At 41.9% G+C, this 19,786-nt stretch overlaps 1 protein-coding gene across 1 annotated transcript in view; it reads right to left on the bottom strand.

Annotated features, from left to right (window-relative positions):
* LOC136879141 (hemolymph lipopolysaccharide-binding protein) overlaps window positions 1-17,994 on the bottom strand; it is a 31,424-nt gene extending 13,430 nt beyond the window's left edge. The window contains exons 1-3 of the mRNA XM_067152894.2: window positions 17,930-17,994; window positions 8,038-8,126; window positions 2,367-2,594 (exon numbers count right to left, since the gene is read on the bottom strand). Of these exons, the coding sequence (XP_067008995.2) occupies window positions 2,367-2,594; window positions 8,038-8,125 (316 nt within the window). The 5' untranslated portion in view covers window position 8,126; window positions 17,930-17,994. The remainder of the gene's footprint in view (window positions 1-2,366; window positions 2,595-8,037; window positions 8,127-17,929) is intronic.
* Between the last annotated feature and the right edge of the window lie 1,792 nt (window positions 17,995-19,786).

The following is a 19,786-nucleotide window of genomic DNA, read 5'->3' as shown; positions in this document are numbered from 1 at the left end:
AGGGGTAATGAGATATAAAATTAATCGGAAATAGTGACGAATCAATAGTTTTCGGGGTTGCTGAGATGTATAGTGACACTCCGGATTTTTAAAAGTCCATGTTCAGCATTTCAGAATTTCGTAGTGTTCCCTATTGAAGTGAGTTCAGTAACCTTGGGGGGGGGGGGAGTAAGACATAAAATTAATCGAAAATAGTGTCGAATTCATACTTTTCGGAATAGTTGAAATGAATAGTGACACTCAGGATATTTTAATATCCATATTCAGCACCCTTAGGGGGGAGGGCGAGGTGGGAGTGAGATGTAATAATAGAAAATAGAAGTCGAATCCATGTCGTTTAAGACCAAGTTGAGCCCCAGTAAGCAGGGTTGGGAGAAGGGGTGAAGAAAAGAAAATGTGCAAATGACCAAGATTTTGGGTGTTTGTATGTATCTTCCAGCATAGGTATCAACTAAACTTGGTACAAATATTATCTACAATCTGTAAAAAATACTGCAGGGGCAAGACACCCCTAGAAGCCCTAGGGAAGGGGGCGAAATATAATTATAACTTAAAACGACCGATATTAGTGTTGAATCCATAGTTTTCTGGACTACGGGAGAGATTTCAGCCAAACTTGGTACACTTATAACTTACTATCGTGAGACAAACTGCGAGGAGGTATGGTAGACCTAGCACGCCTAGGGTTGGGGTGGGAAGGGCTGAGATATAAAAATTATCGAAAATAGTGTGGAGTAGTGAGACGAATATTGATAGTCCGGGCGTCGTTGTGTGTATGTTTCTTCCAACATAGCCCTCATACAAAATTGGTACACATATGACTTACTATCTGAAAAAAATACTATTGGGTAAAACACCAGTAGCACTCCTCGTGTAGGTGGTGAAATATAAAAATAAACGAAAATGACTGATATTAATGTTTACGAGTTCGCTGAGTTGAACTGTGACACTCTGGATGGGTAAGTCATACTTCACCGCAATTGGTATGGAGGTTGAGAAGGGGTGAAAATGAATGTAAAAATAACCGTCAAAAATGGGTGTATGTGGGTATATTTCAAAATAGCTCTCAACAAAACTTGGTACATATATGACTTACCATATGGATATAAAACACCAATCCCCGCTGGGGGTAGGGAATGGGAGGGCATGACATCTTCCATTATTTAAAAATAATAGAAAATATCCTATATTAATGTCGAATTCATTGTTGTGACCCCCTGAATATCGTTTAAGTCGACGTTCAGCCTCCATTGGGACGGTACACTCGAAGGGGTTTTGTAGTGAATAGTATAAAGTGACCGAAATTAATATTGAATCCACTGCGTTTGGGGTCTCAAGGCTGATTGAGCTCTCTCGTATGGCTAAAACCATGACACATGTCCGTTGTTTGGTGCCCCACACCAGGGGAAATGAACCTAACTTATACTGAAAATTTTGCTATAGATGATAGGCCTATATTTCACTAACATAAAGAATAGAAGAAAAGTATTCTTACAGAAACTATGCAATCAAAGTGCTGTGGTTAACGACGGACGTCCTTCCGAAGGATGCTTACAATACATTAAACGGAGACCATCGTGTTTTTTGTCCGACTCGTTGGCTGAACGGTCAGCGAACTGGCCTTCGGTTCAGAGAGTCCTGGGTTCGATTCCCGGCCGGGTCGGGGATTTTAACCTTAATTGGTTAATTCCAATGGCACGGGGGCTGGGTGTATATGTTGTCTTCATCATCGTTTCATCCTCATCACGACGCGCAGGTCGCCTACGGGAGTCAAATAGAAAGACCTGCACCTGGCGAGCCAAACCCGTCCTGGGATATCCCGGCACTAAAAGCCATACGACAATTCAATTCAATCGGGTTTTTTGTGTAAACCAGTTAGTCTATTCAAGTCTGTTTCTGAGATACCATAATATTGATCATTTCTACAGGCAGTGCCAACCTCTAGCAAATCTACTAAGGTGCATCAAGTCTTCCATTTATAGTAACCCGCTCTAACTTACTTCTGAAAAGGCTGAGTCAACAGTGAACTATATTGTACGACTATTCTCTTAAAATGTGCTGTGTGGGCAAGGTGAACAAGTGAGAATTCAGTTAATACTTCAAACACACACAGAATGAATATTTTCGCATTTCTGCGCATATCCTTCTGGAAAGACGTCCGCCTTACCTGGGTTTTTAAGATACCGCCCTGGCTGGTGAGAAAGTAGGAAACCACGAAAAACCATCTGCAGGGCTTCCGACTATGCTGTTCAAATCGAGTATCTCCCGAATGCAAGCTGATAGCTACCTGGCCAAAACCCCAAAGCTCGTGACATATTCCTTTCAATAGCATCGTTGAGTTTGACGATTAAGTTTTCATTACGTACCGTAGATTGTATAATACTCTCCTTCGGTCACTAAGTCGTCGAACCCTGCGTGGACTCCTGCAGCCATCTCTGCATCCATCATATCTCCAATCACTTTCAACTCTTCCTCTGAATTGATGATCACCAAATAAGCATTTTCATTCTCACAAGTCTGCCGAGCGACATTCCAAGTGGCATAAGTGGTGTGTAGCTTGTAGAAGCCAAGGTCTCTGTACTTACGGTAACCCTCTGAAACATACAAACAGAATCACTAATCACCGGTTGAACAATTTTCGTTATTGGGAATGTTATATTTTACCCAGGAGAAGCAGAGAGGATTCTAAATAACCTACTGCACAATGAAGCAGTAAGGATTGATGATGTTCGATCTGAAATGGTGAAACAAATGGGAAACACGGGGGTGAAATTACTTCATAGGATAATAGGTTTAACTCAGTATTTCAGTAAGGTACCTTCAAATTGGACGAATGCAGTGATTACACCTGTCTACAAGGAAGGGAAGAGAAAGGATTGCAACAGCTATCAATATTGCTACGTACCAGCCCTATGGTAGCGCCTTACGGTACTTCGTGGAAGGCACTTGTGAGTCACAAGACCAATGAGCTCCCAGCCGGTCTGGATGGTGTGGCCAGCCTTTCCGTGTATTGTCCTGTTCATCTGGCTTTCCCGTGAGATTCTGCGAGGTGCAGCGAGAGTGGTCCATCTCTAGATACATCACGAATATTCCGGTACGCATCACCCGAGCTATAAAAAGCATGCTAGCCACGAAATGTCAGTCATTGTGGGAGTCAGTGTTGGGCTCAGTGTGTTGGGGTTCGGTTACTGTGCTGAGGGTGACATTGGTGTTGGATGTCGCTGGTGTCCTACCAGAGTATGAACGAGGGGTTGCTGTTGCGTCGGAGTGTAGAATGAGTAACTGGACTGAAGACGACTGTTGACTACCGTCATTGTCCCCCCCCCCCCGAGTCAGAGTATCGTCGGGTGTAATTGGAGCAGTATTAATGGTCATTGTTGTGTGGAGTATTGTTCTGCTGATTGGCACTGTTGATCTGTTGTTGCGTACTTGTCAGTGCTTAGTTGTTCACTCTGTCTGACTGTGTGAATCACAAGATTGTCTCTGGAGTCGAACCAAAGAACAATCATCATGTGTTGTGTGGCGACTAGCCTTGTGTCCAAACCTAGCCGTCTACACGTAGTTGCTGCGTGGGGTGACTGGACTCGTGTGCACAAGTGAAAGGCCTGTTAAGCAGAATTACCGTCTCGCGAGCAATACCAACGACTTCATGCTGTGTGAAAAGAACAAAGATTTCTAAATAACCAGCAATTAGTAAATGCGGTCATTCATGGCTGAATAGAATTATACGTGTGTGGTTGGATTTATTGGATCATCCTGAAGTAAATTAGGAGTAATAAAACAATATAGTTTATTGAGCAAACTACAAAGCAATGTAGTCCTGGGCATTTTGTAAAGTAGGGTGCGTGCGATCAATGGTCGAGACTGAGCTGAACGAAAACATGTGTGTGTTCAAATTACAAAGGGGCTGCGAGACCAGGTTTTTTTTTTTTTTTGCTATTTGTTTTACGACGCACCGACACAGATAGATCTTATGGCGACGATGGAATAGGAAAGGCGTAGGAATGGGAAGGAAGAGGCCGTGGCCTTAATTAAGGTACAGTCCCAGCATTTTCCTGGTGTGAAAATGGGAAACCACGGAAAACCATCTTCAGGGCTGCCGACAGTGGGGTTCGAACCCGTTATCTCCCGGATGCAAGCTTACAGCTGCGCGCTCATAAACGCACAGCCAACTCGCCGGTACCAGATTTTTTGAATATGTCAAGGAATTGAATACGGCCACGGAGGGGGAATAGAATTAATGTTTATGCTTCATAGAGCTGGGGAAGGTAAATCACAAACTATGTTGAGCACATTGAAGGATTACGGAATCACGGTTAGGTTATTGCGGGGAATCAAAGACGTTAAGGTTGACAAATAAGGGCACAATGAAAATTTATAGTAAAATGATTTGTTGGTTCATAGTAGTTACAGAGATTTGAATAGGTTGTACTCTTTCCCCTTTATTTTTTATAGTTTACCTGGATCATTCACTGAAGAGAGGTATTGATTTGAATGGAAATGTAGTCAGAAATTTAGCCGATGCAGACGAGTTAGTCTTAATGGCAGACTGTACTGATAGCATACAAGAAATTTTTAAAAGAAATACTCCGAGCATGATATGAAAATTAGAACTCCCTAGACTAAACTGATGTCTTTGGAGAAGACACTAAGAAGGATTTTACATCAAAATACTGCACGACACTCGAACTGATCGATCATTTCTACTGCTATGATTTGTGTTCGTAGTCTTGTGTTACACTGTTACTAATGTAGACTCACGGTGAGCAAACCTAACCTCAAGATATTTCATAGCGGGAGCAGACCAATGAATCATTTATCAATTCTTAATTCGTCCAGCGGCACGTCCTTGAAATATTTTTCCTTGTATTCCTTCGTTACTGTTGCGAAATTAAGTTGTCCTGGTCAGGATTATTGTAGTGTTATTCTGATTACTGTCTACAAGCAGTTCTGATTGACTCTCCTTTGCATGACCTAATGTTTCTGCGTGGACAGGGAGTCGTCCTACGAATGATATGGGTCGAGGAAGGATAGATTTACATGGTAACTAGTTATTCTCGAGGCTATTTTCCCACTTTGAGATAAACTTTTGGTTTGTAAACTAGAAGAAAACGGACACGAAATATCACAGTGTGAGTTTTTATGTGAAATATAATCCATACGCTTGGCTTTTTCTAATTTCTTTCCCCACACTCGTTTGTATTTAATACGCCTGTAGTTCTCTTCAGGTTAGCTTATGGCATGCTCCTACATGTCTTTCACAGTGCTATTTATCATTACAATGTAGAAATAATCCATGTGTCAGGGGACACTTGATCCCTTTTAGGCGGCATCTTAATGATACTGTAATTTTGAGTTACCACGCCATCAGAGAAGGAATGGTTTTGTTGTAGATTTATTTTCCTCTCAAGGGATATCCTTTCTTTCAACAGTATACTTTTATTCTTTTATTGGAAATGGTCGGAAAGAACTTTTTTTTTTTTTGCTAGTTGCTTTACGTCGCACCGACACAGATAGGTCTTATGGCGACGATGGGACAAGGAAGGGCTAGGAGTTGGAAGGAAGCGGCCGTGGCCTTAATTAAGGTACAGCCCCAGCATTTGCCTGGTGTGAAAATGGAAAACCACGGAAAACTAATTTCAGGGCTGCCGACAGTGGGGTTCGAACCTACTATCTCCCGAATACTGGATACTGGCCGCAATTAAGCGACTGCAGCTATCGAGCTCGGTGGTCGGAAAGAACAGACCCCTTGAAAATACCAGGCGTAGTCCCAACTGAAACGCTGGGAGCAAGGCCACTATTCCAGTTCGATCACAACCTACAAGCTCCCAAGAAAACTTCTTCTTTATCCGGTGTGAAAGTCTAAGGTGCATTATGCATTGCTCAGTGCTTACCTCGTAACCGTTTATCAGGCCCAGCATGATGACGCCTTGGACATGTTAATGAAAAGCAACGATTCTTGTTCAATTCTCATATAAAACTCTAGTTAGTATTACTATTATTATGCCAAGCTGATGGCTCATTTATCCATTCATTCGTAAAAAAATGTTTTTAGTAGAATGGGATTCATCATCATCATCATCACAGGTTGTTCTGCCAACCAGCAGGTCCAGTCATGGCTGTGACCTCCATATCTCTCGATCTTTTGCCCCCTTGTTCACTTCTGAATAATCTTCCTTACTTTTTCTAATGCTGTCTAATAACTGGTATCGTCTCCTTCCCCTTCCTCGTTTTCCCTTTTACCATGGGAATGGGATTAGTCCATGTAAAAATAGGAATACCTTTCTAGACTCCGCATAAGTGTCATAAATTTTAACACCTGAAGGGTATTAGAGTTTGTAGTAAAATTACAGTATTATTTCATCTCTGCAGAGTTAAAGTTCTATGGTGTTCAAGTTTGCTGAAGGAAAATGTTATTATTGATTAAATAATGTTTTTGTGTTAAATTATGTGTTTCGTAAATTTTCTTTTTTCAATCATTTCACTTGTCACTGCTGGCAAAAATTCATCTTTTCTTGCAATGAGCGTCTTTGGAACTGTGGTATTCACCCAAGGAAGTGCTCTTAGTAATTGAATGTAGTAAGCAGTGAGCTCATTGCGATCAACAGTATTCTGTAAGAAGGAAGTCAGATTCCGGACGAAACTATCTTTACATCGGTCTGTTTTCAGACCAACTTTGCTTTACGGGAGTGAAAGCTGGGTGGACTCAGGATATCTTATTTATAATTTAGAAGTAGCAGACATGGAAGTAACGAGAATGATTGCTGGTACAAACAGGTAGGAACAATGGCAGGAGGGTACTCGGAATTAGGAGATAAACGCTAAATTAGAAATGAACTCGATTGATAAAGCTGTACGCATAAACCGGCTTTTGGTGGTCGGGTCATGTGAGGTGAATGGAGGAGTATAGGTTACCTCGGAGAATAATGGACTCTGCTATGGAGGGTAAGAGGAGTAGAGGTAGACCAAGACGACGATGGCTAGACTCAGTCTCTAACGATTTAAAGATAAAGAGGTATAGAACTAGGCTAAATGAGGCCAAAGCACAGTGGATTGTGGTGACGTTTAGCAAATTCTCAGAGGCTTGCGGACTGAACGCTGAATGATGATGTTTGATGTATCTATGCACTGTATATTATTATTATCCAGTAAGTCTCAGAGCTGAAATGTGAATCTATGGACATACGGAGGCAAAAAGTCCAATGTATACACAAACTATGCAACTGGCACACGTATAAACTATTCTATTTTATTCTATTCTATTCTATTCTATTCTATTCTATTCTATTCTACACCGTTGTACGGTTATATGTTCTATTCTATTCTATTCTATTCTATTCTGCACCACTGTATTCTATTCTATTCTATTCTATTCTATTCTATTCTATTCTATTCTATTCTATTCTATTCTATTCTATTCTATTCTATCCGGCACCACTGTATTCCATTCTATTCTATTCTATTCTATTCTATTCTATTCTATTCTATTCTATTCTATCCGGCACCATTGTATTCTATTCTATTCTATTCTATCCGGCACCACTGTATTCTATTCTATTCTATTCTATTCTATTCTATCCTGCCCCACTGTATTCTATTCTATTCTGTTCTATTCTATCCTGCACCACTGTATTCTATTCTATTCTATTCTATTATATTATATTCTATTCTATCCTGCACCACTGTATTCTATTCTATTCTGCACCACTCTATTCTATTCCATTCTATTCCATCCTGCACTATTCTATTCTATTCTATTCTATTCTATTCTATTCTATTCTATTCTATTCTATTCTATTCTATTCTATTCTATAACGTATTTTCGTCAACCATAGTGTGCCTTACAAAAGCTCCATCAAGCTTAAATAGCCACACGAACTGTCTATGATACATACCAAAAAAATTCCAAGTCATAAGTTAAATAATGAAAATTATAAAGGAATTCCGTTCTATTTTGGACTTGAAAGATCGAAAATGATGCATTTGTTAAACGCTGTGTGAAACTTGTATCTCATTTACATACGAAGAAATACATACCTGGGATTTTGTTTTCGATCTCTGTTGATTTTATTTTGATCACCAGCAATTGCAGGCACAATATCACCAGTCCCAAATTCATATTCATCCTGCAAAGTAAACATGTTCATTGTAAGTAATAATAATTTATTGTCGTTGTTGGTGTAGTCCTTATCTTTGTAAGGCTGGGTGCAAACGGAGCCACTGGCCAAGCTGTATTTCGTATACAGTTTTAACCTTAAACCGATGTGATGTCTAACAAACCTCTGATTTACTGTTAAATTAAACAATGTTGTCATAATACTTTATGGTTTATGGGTTCTAATTTATTTCAAAATGTATTTCACTTACTTCACTGAAGAACGTATAAGAAACAAGGAAAATCCATAAGAAAAAGCAAAAGTATTAGAAATGAAGCTCCGGAAAGTTGAACTTTCTATTTTTTCTCAAAATCTGAAAAAAAAAAAAGTTCATGATCATATCACTGCTATATCAGTCGTTTACATAGAACGTAGAATCGGTCAAATAAATACAATTTTTGAAATCTACAGCTTGATGTCCAATATCATTATTGGTTAGTGCGCACAACTTTCCTGATCCTCGACACTATTATCTTTTTCACGTAAATAACTCTAAATTCATTATGACACTGGAAGAAAGGGGATTAACATGGAAAGTAGTCATCCCACATGTGAGAATTAAAAGAATCAGCACAGACAGGAATTTCGTAGTGGCCCTTTCAGACCACTTGCTGCGGTACTGACAGTGAGTACGTTTACATCATCATCATATGCAGTTTCCGGCTGTTGTTCAGGTCTACTTGGAACATAAGCCTCACCATCTTGTCTTCCCAGCACTTCTCCCTCGTCACTCTTGCCCAGTCCTCTCCTCTTCTGTGCAGACACTCTTCCATTCCTTTTTCCACCTGTCTCTTGGTCTTCCTCTCGTTCATTTTCTGTTATCTCCATTTCGTGCATCCTCCTCGGTATCCTTTTATCTGACATCCTCTTCACGTGTCCATACCATCCAAGACTAGATACCTCTATCCTGTTCTGTAGTGTCTCTCCTTTTACTTTATCTCTAAGCTTCTCATTTCTCATCTTACCCATTCTTGTCACTCCTATCTTGCTTCTCAGAAAGTTAATTTCACTTGCATGTGTGCTAATCACGGCTCTCTGCCTCATTACTCAAGATTCTGCTGCATACGTCAGAATAGGTATATACACTAACTGAGCAAATGTCATGGGATAGCGGAGCACTGATGCGCAGGTGTGTTGTCTGCGCACCACACGCTCCCTGTGCCAGCGGCAGTTGTATAGGAGACCTTGTGAGCAGTGGCTATGCATGTGACAGGTGTAACATAGAACGTCGTCGTGAGCTGACACCGTTCGAACGGGGTATGGTGGTCGGTGACCGACGGATGGGAAGTGCGATTTCGGAAGTGGTGCGGGAATTCGACTTCACACGATCAACCGTGCCCAGGGTGTATCGTGAATGGTTGAATGCGGGTGTCACCGTCCACAACAGACGAACGACCGGCTGTCCAGCCACCCTCGATGACCGTGACCGGCGACATCTGGGACGGATTGTCAATAGTGACAGACGGGCAACCGTGCAACAAATCACGACTCAGTTCAACACAGGCCGTGCTAGACACGTCTCCCAGTGGACAATCCGTAGGAACATGGGTTCTATGGCAATGGGAGCCGGCGCCGCACACGGGTGCCACTGTTAACCCAACGTCATCGGACACAACGACGCGCATTTGTTGCCAGTCACCAGAGATGGACACTGGAACAATGGCGTAACGTGATATGGTCGGACGAATCACGATTTCAACTGCGCAATGCCGATGGGAGGCGCCTTGTATGGCGCAGACCACATGAAGCGATGGATCCCGCCTGCATCGAAGGTGTGGTCTAGGGCGCTGGTGTCTCTGTTATGGTCTGGGGTGCATTTTCCTGGTATGTAATGGACCCCCTAGTTGTTCTGGAAGAGACTTTGAATGGTATAATAATTTCGTGTGGCTATTTCTAGCCGAGTGCAGCCCTTGTAAGGCAGACCCTCCGATGAGGGTGGGCGGCATCTGCCATGTGTAGGTAACTGCGTGTTATTGTGGTGGAGGATAGTGTTATGTGTGGTGTGTGAGTTGCAGGGATGTTGGGGACAGCACAAACACCCAGCCACCGGGCCATTGGAATTAACCAATGAAGGTTAAAATCCCCGACCCGGCCGGGAATCGAACCCGGGACCCTCTGAACCGAATGCCAGTACGCTGACCATTCAGCCAACTAGTCGGACACTTTGAATGGTGCACGGTATGTTGAGCTGCTCGGAGACCATTTCCACACATTTTTGACCTTCCAGCGCCCAGACGGTTCTGCGGTGTTTCAAGATCACAACGCGCCGCCACATCGCTCCCACGTCGCCCGGGAATGGTTCCAGGAACAAGCAGTGAAGGTCCAACGACTGCCATGGTCACCCAGGAGCCCCGATATGAACCGTATCGAGCATATCTGGGATGTCCTGGAACGCAGGCTCCGTTCCATGGATCCTGCACCCACGAACAGACCAGCATTGGCGGCCGTTCTGCAAACAATTTGGTATCAGCTGCGTCCAGAGGACTACCAGGGACTTGTCGACTCACTTCCACGGCGTCTCACTGCAGTTCGCAGGGCCAGAGGAGGCCCCACACGCTATTAGGTGACTATCCCATGACATTTGCTAAGTCAGTGTAGTACGTCCTGTATATCACTATTTTGCTTCTCTGAGGGACATCCTTGCTCCAAACAAGGCTTCTGACATATTTCAGCAACGCTCCTGCTTGTATTTCACGCTGGATTATTTCCTTATCATTTCTTCCACTTACATCTATGATACTTCCCAGTTTGTTGAAACTCTTTACCTTCCTAAGACTCCCTCTTTCTGGTTGTGATCACTATCTCGCGCAAGTCCAACCCCTCGTCCACGCCGTTGGATATGGGCAACGTCATCAAGTAGTGAATAGCCAGTGCAGAGCGCGTATGCCTACAGACCGCTACGGTAGCTATGAAGGCCCTACAGGAATCTTGATAAAGATGATGGCTAACGGGGCTCTGGTGAAGTCACGACAGGCCTAGCAAGTCGGTGATGGATATCAACTTCCTTTCAAGAAAATAAGTACGTTTACATGTAGGATTCATATCGATTTGAGTACAATTTCCGTATTGAAAACGCCACGTAAACCAAGATTCAGTGCGGATTGAGTTCCAAGGTCCATACGGTAAAATCTGGTATCGTATCGTACTCGGTTTGAATTCAGTTCCATGTAAACGCAGATCTTGTTGGGTTTTTTTTTTTTTTTTTTTTTTTGCTTTACGTCGCACCGACACAGATATGTCTTGTCTTATGGCGACGATGGGACAGGAAAGGCCTAGGAACTGGAAGGAAGCGGCCGTGTCCTTAATTAAGGTACAGCCCCGCCATTTGCCTGGTGTGAAAATGGGAAATCACGGAAAACCATCTTCAGGGCTGCCGACAGTGGGGCTCGAATCCACTATATCCCGATTACTGGATACTGGCCGCACTTAAGCGACTGCAGTAAACGCAGATCGTAGTGAGATCGTAGTAAAAACGACCGACTACATTCCATGTTTTGTTTCGTCGAAAATAATTTCAGTAATGGAATATGCGCTATTAAACTCTAATAATAATCGGTACCCTATTGAACATTTACAGGCAACAGAATTACGAGAAAATGACAAACATTCCTCAACAATTAACTTCCCTGGGCTGTTTAAAAAACATCTATAAAAACAGAAATATTTTCTTCACATGAGGCTGGAATAATGCAAACGTTTGCAAGGAAACCGATATTCAGTTTTTGTTTGCTTTTCGCATAGTGACATTAAGTGGCTATAATCACAAGACGAGACTCATATTGGTAGACTTGTGAATAATTGAAGCAACATAATTGTAAAAATGAAGTAAGGCACAAATAGGATACAAAGACCAAACACCTAGAAGGGGCTGACAGGATGTAGTGACAACAGAAATACCGAGTTTTGTTGGACATCAAAACAGTCATACAACAGGTTTTTTTGCAAGAAGCTTTACGTCACACCGACACAGGTAGGTCTTATGTCGACGATAGGACCACGGAAAATCATCTTCAAGGCTGCCGACAGTGGGGTTCGAATCTACCATCTCCCGAATACCGCATACTGGCCGCACTTAAGCGACTGCATCTATCGAGCTCGGTAAATGGAGTCTATCTTCAAAAAAGAGAGAAACAATGGGGGCAGTTTGGTGTGTGCCCGAGTCAACAAGCAAAAAAGGTTTAGAAACCTTCTTTTAAAAACATTTCAGCTTCCAAATAGCATGAAAGAAGTCAAAAGCAGCAAGAAGAGCTCTCGAGAAAATTTAACTGATCCGGAAGGACGATAACAAAGCTATCACTCCAGGAAAAGTGAAGCCTTTGATACGCGTATACCGTGAAAAATGGCGAAACGCTAACAAAGCGGTGGACAGTTGTTGAAAGTATATTGGACAGCGTGACAAATATTGAGAGCGCAGGTGTTAGTAAGCAACGGGTTGCCAGCCAGAATTGAGCAATCAATGAGATAGGTCCGGGAGGCGAGATATGATTATCATTGGAGGACACAATTGGAGACAGAAAGGGGGAAGATTTCAGTGAGGACAGCGGAAAGATGTTAAATAGACAGAATCTTAGCGTCCGTCCGCCTCTGTGGTGTAGTAGATAGCGTGATTAGCTGCCACCCCGGAGGTCCGGGTTCGATTCCCGGCTCTGCCACGAAATTTGAAAAGTGGTACGAGGGCTGGAACGGGGTCCACTCAGCCTCGGGAGGTCAACTGAGTAGAGGTGGGTTCGATTCTCACCTCAGCCATCCTGGAAGTGGTTTTCCGTGGTTTCCCACTTCTCCTCCAGGCAAATGCCGGGATGGTACCTAACTTAAGGCCACGGCCACTTCCTTCCCTCTTCCTTGCCTGTCCCATCCAATCTCCCCATCCCTCCACAAGGACCCTGTTCAGCATAGCAGGTGAGGCCGCCTGGGCGAGGTACTGGTCATTCTCCCCAGTTGTATCCCCGACCCAAAGTCTGAATCTCCAGGACACTGCCCTTGAGGCGGTAGAGGTGGGATCCCTCGCTGAGTCCGAGGGAAAAACCGACCCTGGAGGGTAAACAGATTACGAACGAACGATCTTAGCGTCCTGTACTTATCCATTCAATGAATTAGGCGAGCAGGTAATTCTCAGTTCAGCAATATCGCAGGGCTTCACAAATCTCGGCATTACTAAACCTTAAGAAATACTTAGAAATGTTAGAAGATGAAAGTCTTAGAATTATGGAAGCCAGTAGACACTTAAGCCAGTGACTTATGTGAACCTCATGGGTATTCACTCCGAAGTTAAGTTCTGAGTTCATTTTGAAAGTTAGGTGACTACGAATTGTATTTTTTCACGTGTCATGTAGAGACAGTCAGTGAGCATCATGCGGTCCGGGACGATGATGTATAGACTTAACAATTTGTATTTGTTGTGTCTGGGAACACAATAGACAATACAAACAAACCGTCACTACAGTCGAACTCGGATGGGAGAAACAAGTGGAGTCGGAACTGACAGTGCAAATTTTCAGTATTAATGGGGAATAGTTATGTAAGTGATGAATATAGAGAGGTCGTCAGAAGGGACACCGTATATCTACGAGGTAGCGAAAGTTGCGAATAACTTGAGAGAATATTCCTTTATGTATGAGCCCGAATATCAAAACCGCAGTACAAAAACGAAACTTACGTGCGGGAGTTTCTGACCGATAGCCGCGGACCGGTAAAATTGATATTGAAGATCCTCAAGACTGTAGGAGTGTAGTGGTAAACAAATAATCCACGGGAAAGGAACACGATCGCCATATGAAACAATTAACAAGTACAGTGGAACCTCGGATTGCTAGTAACTTGGTCTACGAGTGTTTTGCAAGACGAGCAAACATTTTAAATAAATTGTAAGTTGATAAGCGAGTGAGGTTTCGCAATACGAGCTTCACGTGTACGTACGTTTCCACCTCCCATGTTCCTTTGTCCCCCCCCCTGCCACTCTCTTTCCGGGGAAAGTGGACTTCAGTTGGCGTGCCTCGCTCGCATAGTCAACACCGTACGAGTGTACATGTTTTGTTTCTGTCATTGGTGATATAACTGTTCCGCAACGATGGGCCCTGTGAACGAAAAGAAGGCTAAAAAGGAATTCGGTCGGACGAAGGAGATGATTACAATGGAATTTAAGAAGGAAATGATCGAAAAACACGAACGAGGTATGCGAGTGGCTGATATCGCGAGATTTTATAACAAGTCTACGTCTACAACAGGAGGAGGTTATGGAGATCTCGTCCGAGGATGAGGAGGAGGAAAAGTCAATGGAATCTCTCACTTCAACTGAGATTCCCTCACACCAACAATGATTCTATTGTAAGTTAAAGTGCGGTTTAATTGTTTTACGTTATATTTTGTTTTAGAAATGTTAATTGAATAAATGTTTTTGTGGGCTTGTGTTGTGGACAAATCATCCGAGTTTCAATAGTTTCTTATGGGAAAACTTGTTTTGATATACGAGCGATTTGGATTACGAGCATGTTGCGGAACGAATTATGCTCGCAATCCAAGGTTCTACTGTAATTAAGTTAATGTATGAATGAGGTACGAGTGCTGCAATAACTGTGAAGTATTAACCTCGTTTATTAAACAGCTTCAGAAAAATGAATATTCATCTCATCAAAACTCACCCCCAGTTAAAACCCTTCAAGGGTGTGTTATTTTAAGTCTACTTCTTATTAAAACTGTAAGGCATACAGTAGCAACTATCAAGTGCACTTTCAACTACGTATGTCAAACAGTTCCAGAGAACTAATATTTTTGTCATCAGGCTTCAAACCCAGGTCAAAAGCCCGTAGGAACATATTGTTTCAAGACCACTTTTTACTTAAAATTTACAGTGTATAGAAACAACAATCATGTGATATTTCAACCTAGTATGTAAAACGGCTTCAGAAAAATTAATATGTTTGTCGTCCCACACCATGCACAATCCCCCAGTCAAAAACCCTTAAAGGAGAATTGCTTGAAGACCACTTCATATTTACAATCCACGACACTAAGCAGAAACCATCATTTGTAATTTCCACCTCGTATATCTAGCAATTTCACAGAAATGGATACTTTTGCCATCAGGCCTCACAACAACCCCAGTCAGACACCTTAGTGGTGTATTGTTTTAAAGACCACTTTTTACTTAAAATCCATAACATATAGGAGCAAACATCATGTGAAATTTCTATCTCGTGAGTCAAATAATTTCAGAGATATGAATATTCATGTTTTCAAGCCTTACCCTCCCGGTCACAACACCTTGTATTACTTTAAAACCACTTTTTATTTAAAATCTAACACATGTAGGACAAATATCATGTGGAATTAAAAGCTTGTCAAACGGGACGAGAGAAATGCGTAACACCCTTAGGGCTATATTATCTTAAGACCAGTTTTGTTTAAAATCTATTCCATATAGGAGCAACCTTAAAGTGAAATTTCAACCTTGTACGTCAAACTGTTCAAGAGAAATGAATATTTCTGTTTTCGGATATTAACCCCCACTCAATCCTTAAGAGCTGAAATCTGTTTCTAAACTTGTGTTATTTAACATCTAGTTCATAAAAGAGCAAGAAAAGAGTGAAATTTCAATTTTGTTCTGTGAACAATTCGGATTAATTTTGGTGTTCGGGATGTTACCCCCGTTTAATTCCGTTAGAGGTTACAGGTAAGTATACTAATAAAAAGACTTCGAAGACTTTTTCACTTCTTTTCACCCGGCACCTTAAGTGGATTTTCCGAACACAAAGACGTGTGTTTCTTTAGTTTTAAAGAGGATTCCATATACCATTTTCACGTCTGTAAAATCTTCAGTTTTATGAAATAACTGTCCTCAAAAAATAATTCAACTCCTCCTTCACTTCTTACCACCCCTCTCCCATGACCTAAAGTCAATTGTCCAGAAACAAAGAAATACTTAACGTAAATAAATAAATGGATACTGGATTAAAGCCACTATGTTTATTTAATGAAGCCGAGCTTTCAGCCATATTGCATTGCCCTTCATCAGGGCAAGTTAAATTATGCTTCCTTGTTTTTTTTGTTTTTTTTTGTTTTTTGTTTTTTTGCTAGGGGCTTTACGTCGCACCGACACAGATAGGTCTTATGGCGACGATGGGATAGGAAAGGCCTAGGAGTTGGAGGGAAGCGGCCGTGGCCTTAATTAAGGTACAGCCCCAGCATTTGCCTGGTGTGAAAATAGGAAACCACGGAAAACCACTTTCAGGGCTGCCGATAGTGGGATTCGAACCTACTATCTCCCGGATGCAAGCTCACAGCCGCGCGCCTCTACGCGCACGGCCAACTCGCCCGGTCTTCCTTGTTTTTAAGGAAACTCCAAACACCAATTTTCGTATCAGTTTTTGTGATTTATGTATCCTCATTAAAAGAATTCAATCATTTTTTCAGACCTTTTTTTTCCTCACTTAAGTAGATTTTTTGAAAAAAAAGAAGTACTTGCACCTATGCGGGACTAAACGCTAAGAAAGAAGAAAATGTACTTGTTTCTTTTTATTTTTAAAGGGGATTCCAAATACCAGTTTTCACGTGTATAACCTGTTAAGATTTTCCCATACACACTTTAAAATTTCAAACCCTTTCTACCTTCTTTACCCCTTAAGTGGATTTTCCGAAAACAAAAAAAAAGTAAATGTGTGTTTCTTTACTTTCAAAGGAGATTCCAAACCCTAATTTTTATGTCCGTAACATCTTCAGCTTTTGAGATATAAAAAGGGTTCAACCACTTTTTCACTTCTCTTCACCCCTTTTAAGTGGATTTTCCAACAACAACAAGTACGTACTTTTAAAGGAGATTCCAAATATCAATTTTTAGATCTGTAAACTATTAAGTGTTGAGATATAGATACACTCATTAGAAAATTTCGCATCCTTTTCACCCCATACCGGAGGAATATCCACTGTAATAGAAATGTAACCCCAAAATTGAATTCCTTTTTGCCCATTAGTTTTGGGTGGGCGTTGATTTAGAATCAGTCAGGACATCCTTTTATATACGTAAATAAATACCTTACTGGTAATGAAAAAATATTATAAATAACACGCGAACAAAAGAATGTTATACCCTTGAAGAAAGTAGTGCTAATATATTCAGTAGTGGATAAAATGCTAATTTACTCCCTTATCAACCAAAATAGTCCGCCTCTGTGGTGTAGTGGTTAGCGTGATTAGCTGCCACCCCCCGAAGGTCCGGGTTCGATTCCCGGCTCTGCCACGAAATTTGAAAAGTGGTACGAGGGCTGGAACGGGGTCCACTCAGCCTCGGGAGGTCAACTGAGTAGAGGTGGGTTCGATTCCCACCTCAGCCATCCTGGAAGTGGTTTTCCGTGGTTTCCCACTTCTCCTCCAGGCGAATGCCGGGATGGTACCTAACTTAAGGCCACGGCCGCTTCCTTCCCTCTTCCTTGCCTATCCCTTCCAATCTTCCCATCCCTCCACAAAGCCCCTGTTCAGCATAGCAGATGAGGCCGCCTGGGCGAGGTACTGGTCATACTCCCCAGTTGTATCCCCCGACCAAGAGTCTGAAGCTCCAGGACACTGCCCTTGAGGCGGCAGAGGTGGGATCCCTCGCTACGTCCGAAGGAAAAACCGAACCTGGAGGGTAAACAGATGATGATGATGATGATAATCAACCAAAATAATTATTTTGAACATTGGTCTTCGGAGAGATTGAAACGTGTAGAAATGTAAAATCTTGCGTGATTTCACAAAAAAAATCAAGAACAAAAAGAGCTTTGAATTGTAGACATATTCACCTTAATGAGTAATGTCTTCCTTCGCGTCTCGTTGTCTAATGTCCTGTGAAGAAACTGTTACGTAGGATGTCTTTATATAGGAAGTTGTGAGACTTGTGTGCACAACATATCAAGAGAGTCCAATTATCTTGAAGAATAATATTACATCAAGATAATTTCAAGTACGCAGTGTTTTCCCATGAACTATTAAATTTATAAACAGACTCCTTGACATAATTATGATAATTATCAGTACACATGGAGGTCAGATATGATTATTTTACTTGCTTCTTGGTCCAGTAAATGAGAGTACCTTTTCTTGACCATAATAATAATAAAATATATTTCTGTCTGAATTTTGTTGAATGCAATTATGACAAGCTATAAGGTGGTGGTGACGGTGGTGACTATTGTTTTAAGAGGAAGTACAACTGGGCAACCATCCTCTATTAACATCAATCAGAGGGACCGAGCTAGATAGCTGCAGTCGCTTAAGTGAGGCTAGTATCCAGTATTCGGGAGATAGTAGGTTCGAACTCCACTATCGGCAGCCCTGAAAATGGTTTTCCGTGGTTTCCCATTTTCACACCAGGCAAATGCTGGGGCTGTACCTTAATTAAGGCCACGGCCGCTTCCTTCCCACTCCTAGCCCTTCCTTGTCCCATCGTCGCCATAAGACCTGTCTGTGTCGGTGCGACGTAAAGCAACTAGCAAAATAATAATAATAATAATAATAATAATAATAATAATAATAATAATAATAATAATAATAATCAGAGTGAAGAAACTGAAAGGGACCAACACTTCGAAAAATGCAGCTATCGGGCAAAGAAAGAGAAGGTGACGAAGATCGTGAAAATTAAAGCCTCCCTAGGTCGGAAACCTAATACCACCGGGGTCGGAAGAGAACCAGAATTAACCAAGGGAGGTCGGATAAGACAGATGAAATTGAGGAATATGGTACAAGTGAGCGGAAACAATGCACGTTCTTGAATATTGAATTTTCACGACCGCATTGTAATCGAAAGCGACTTTCAAACCTATTAGGTCGTGTTACGTACATTTAGTACGTGTTGAAGAGATGTTAAGTACAGAATAAAAATGGCCAACCAGACACCAGTGAAAATTCAATATTCACTGACTTGGCCCTCAACGGGCAACTTAAACGGTCTCTCCAGTGTGATGGCAGTAGATCCTTACGTCCTTTCCAACAGAACAAAGATGGCGTAGGCCACCATAGCTCAAATGGTAGAGCAACCGACGCGAAATCGGGTGGTTGTGGGTTCGGTTCCCACTGGTGTCCGGTTGGCCATTTTTGTTCTGTGCTTAACATCTCTTCAACACGTACTAAGTGTACGTAACACGACCTAATAGGTTGAAAGTTGTTCGAATGCAAGTTCTCATCTAAGGGCCCCACGTTCGCCAACCCACGCTTTTCAAGTCCACACTACTGGTGTTTCTTCTTACAGCCATTCCATAATAGTCTTGTAACGGATCTATTTCTTTGTCACTAAGCCTACCCTTTCCTGATAGTAATTTACCATCTTCCAATTTTTTTCCCTTTGTATTCACTGCGGAGTCTCCGGCGACGGGACCCCATTCGTTTCTGGATATGACCAATACATTCCAGTTTCTCAATAATTATTTCCCCATAAGGCTTCTTTTGGACAACACTTACAAAAGCCTTGCTGTCCCCATCCCCTAGATATTTAAAAGAAACTAATCTGGAAGACTAAAAATATTGCAATTACCAGGCCCGAAGGCGTGGCTCTCTTACGACACGTGGCATTTAAATGGACTTTAAATGGTGTTTGGGGGTGTTCTTCAGCAAAAAACGCATGCACATTATAAAACGGACCTCCAGCTACCAAAATTACC

The sequence above is a fragment of the Anabrus simplex genome, chromosome 8 (assembly GCF_040414725.1).
Source record: "Anabrus simplex isolate iqAnaSimp1 chromosome 8, ASM4041472v1, whole genome shotgun sequence".
Lineage (NCBI taxonomy): Eukaryota > Metazoa > Arthropoda > Insecta > Orthoptera > Tettigoniidae > Anabrus > Anabrus simplex.
The sequence above is the reverse complement of the archived record's forward strand: the minus strand, read 5'-3'. Positions and strand labels throughout refer to the sequence as shown.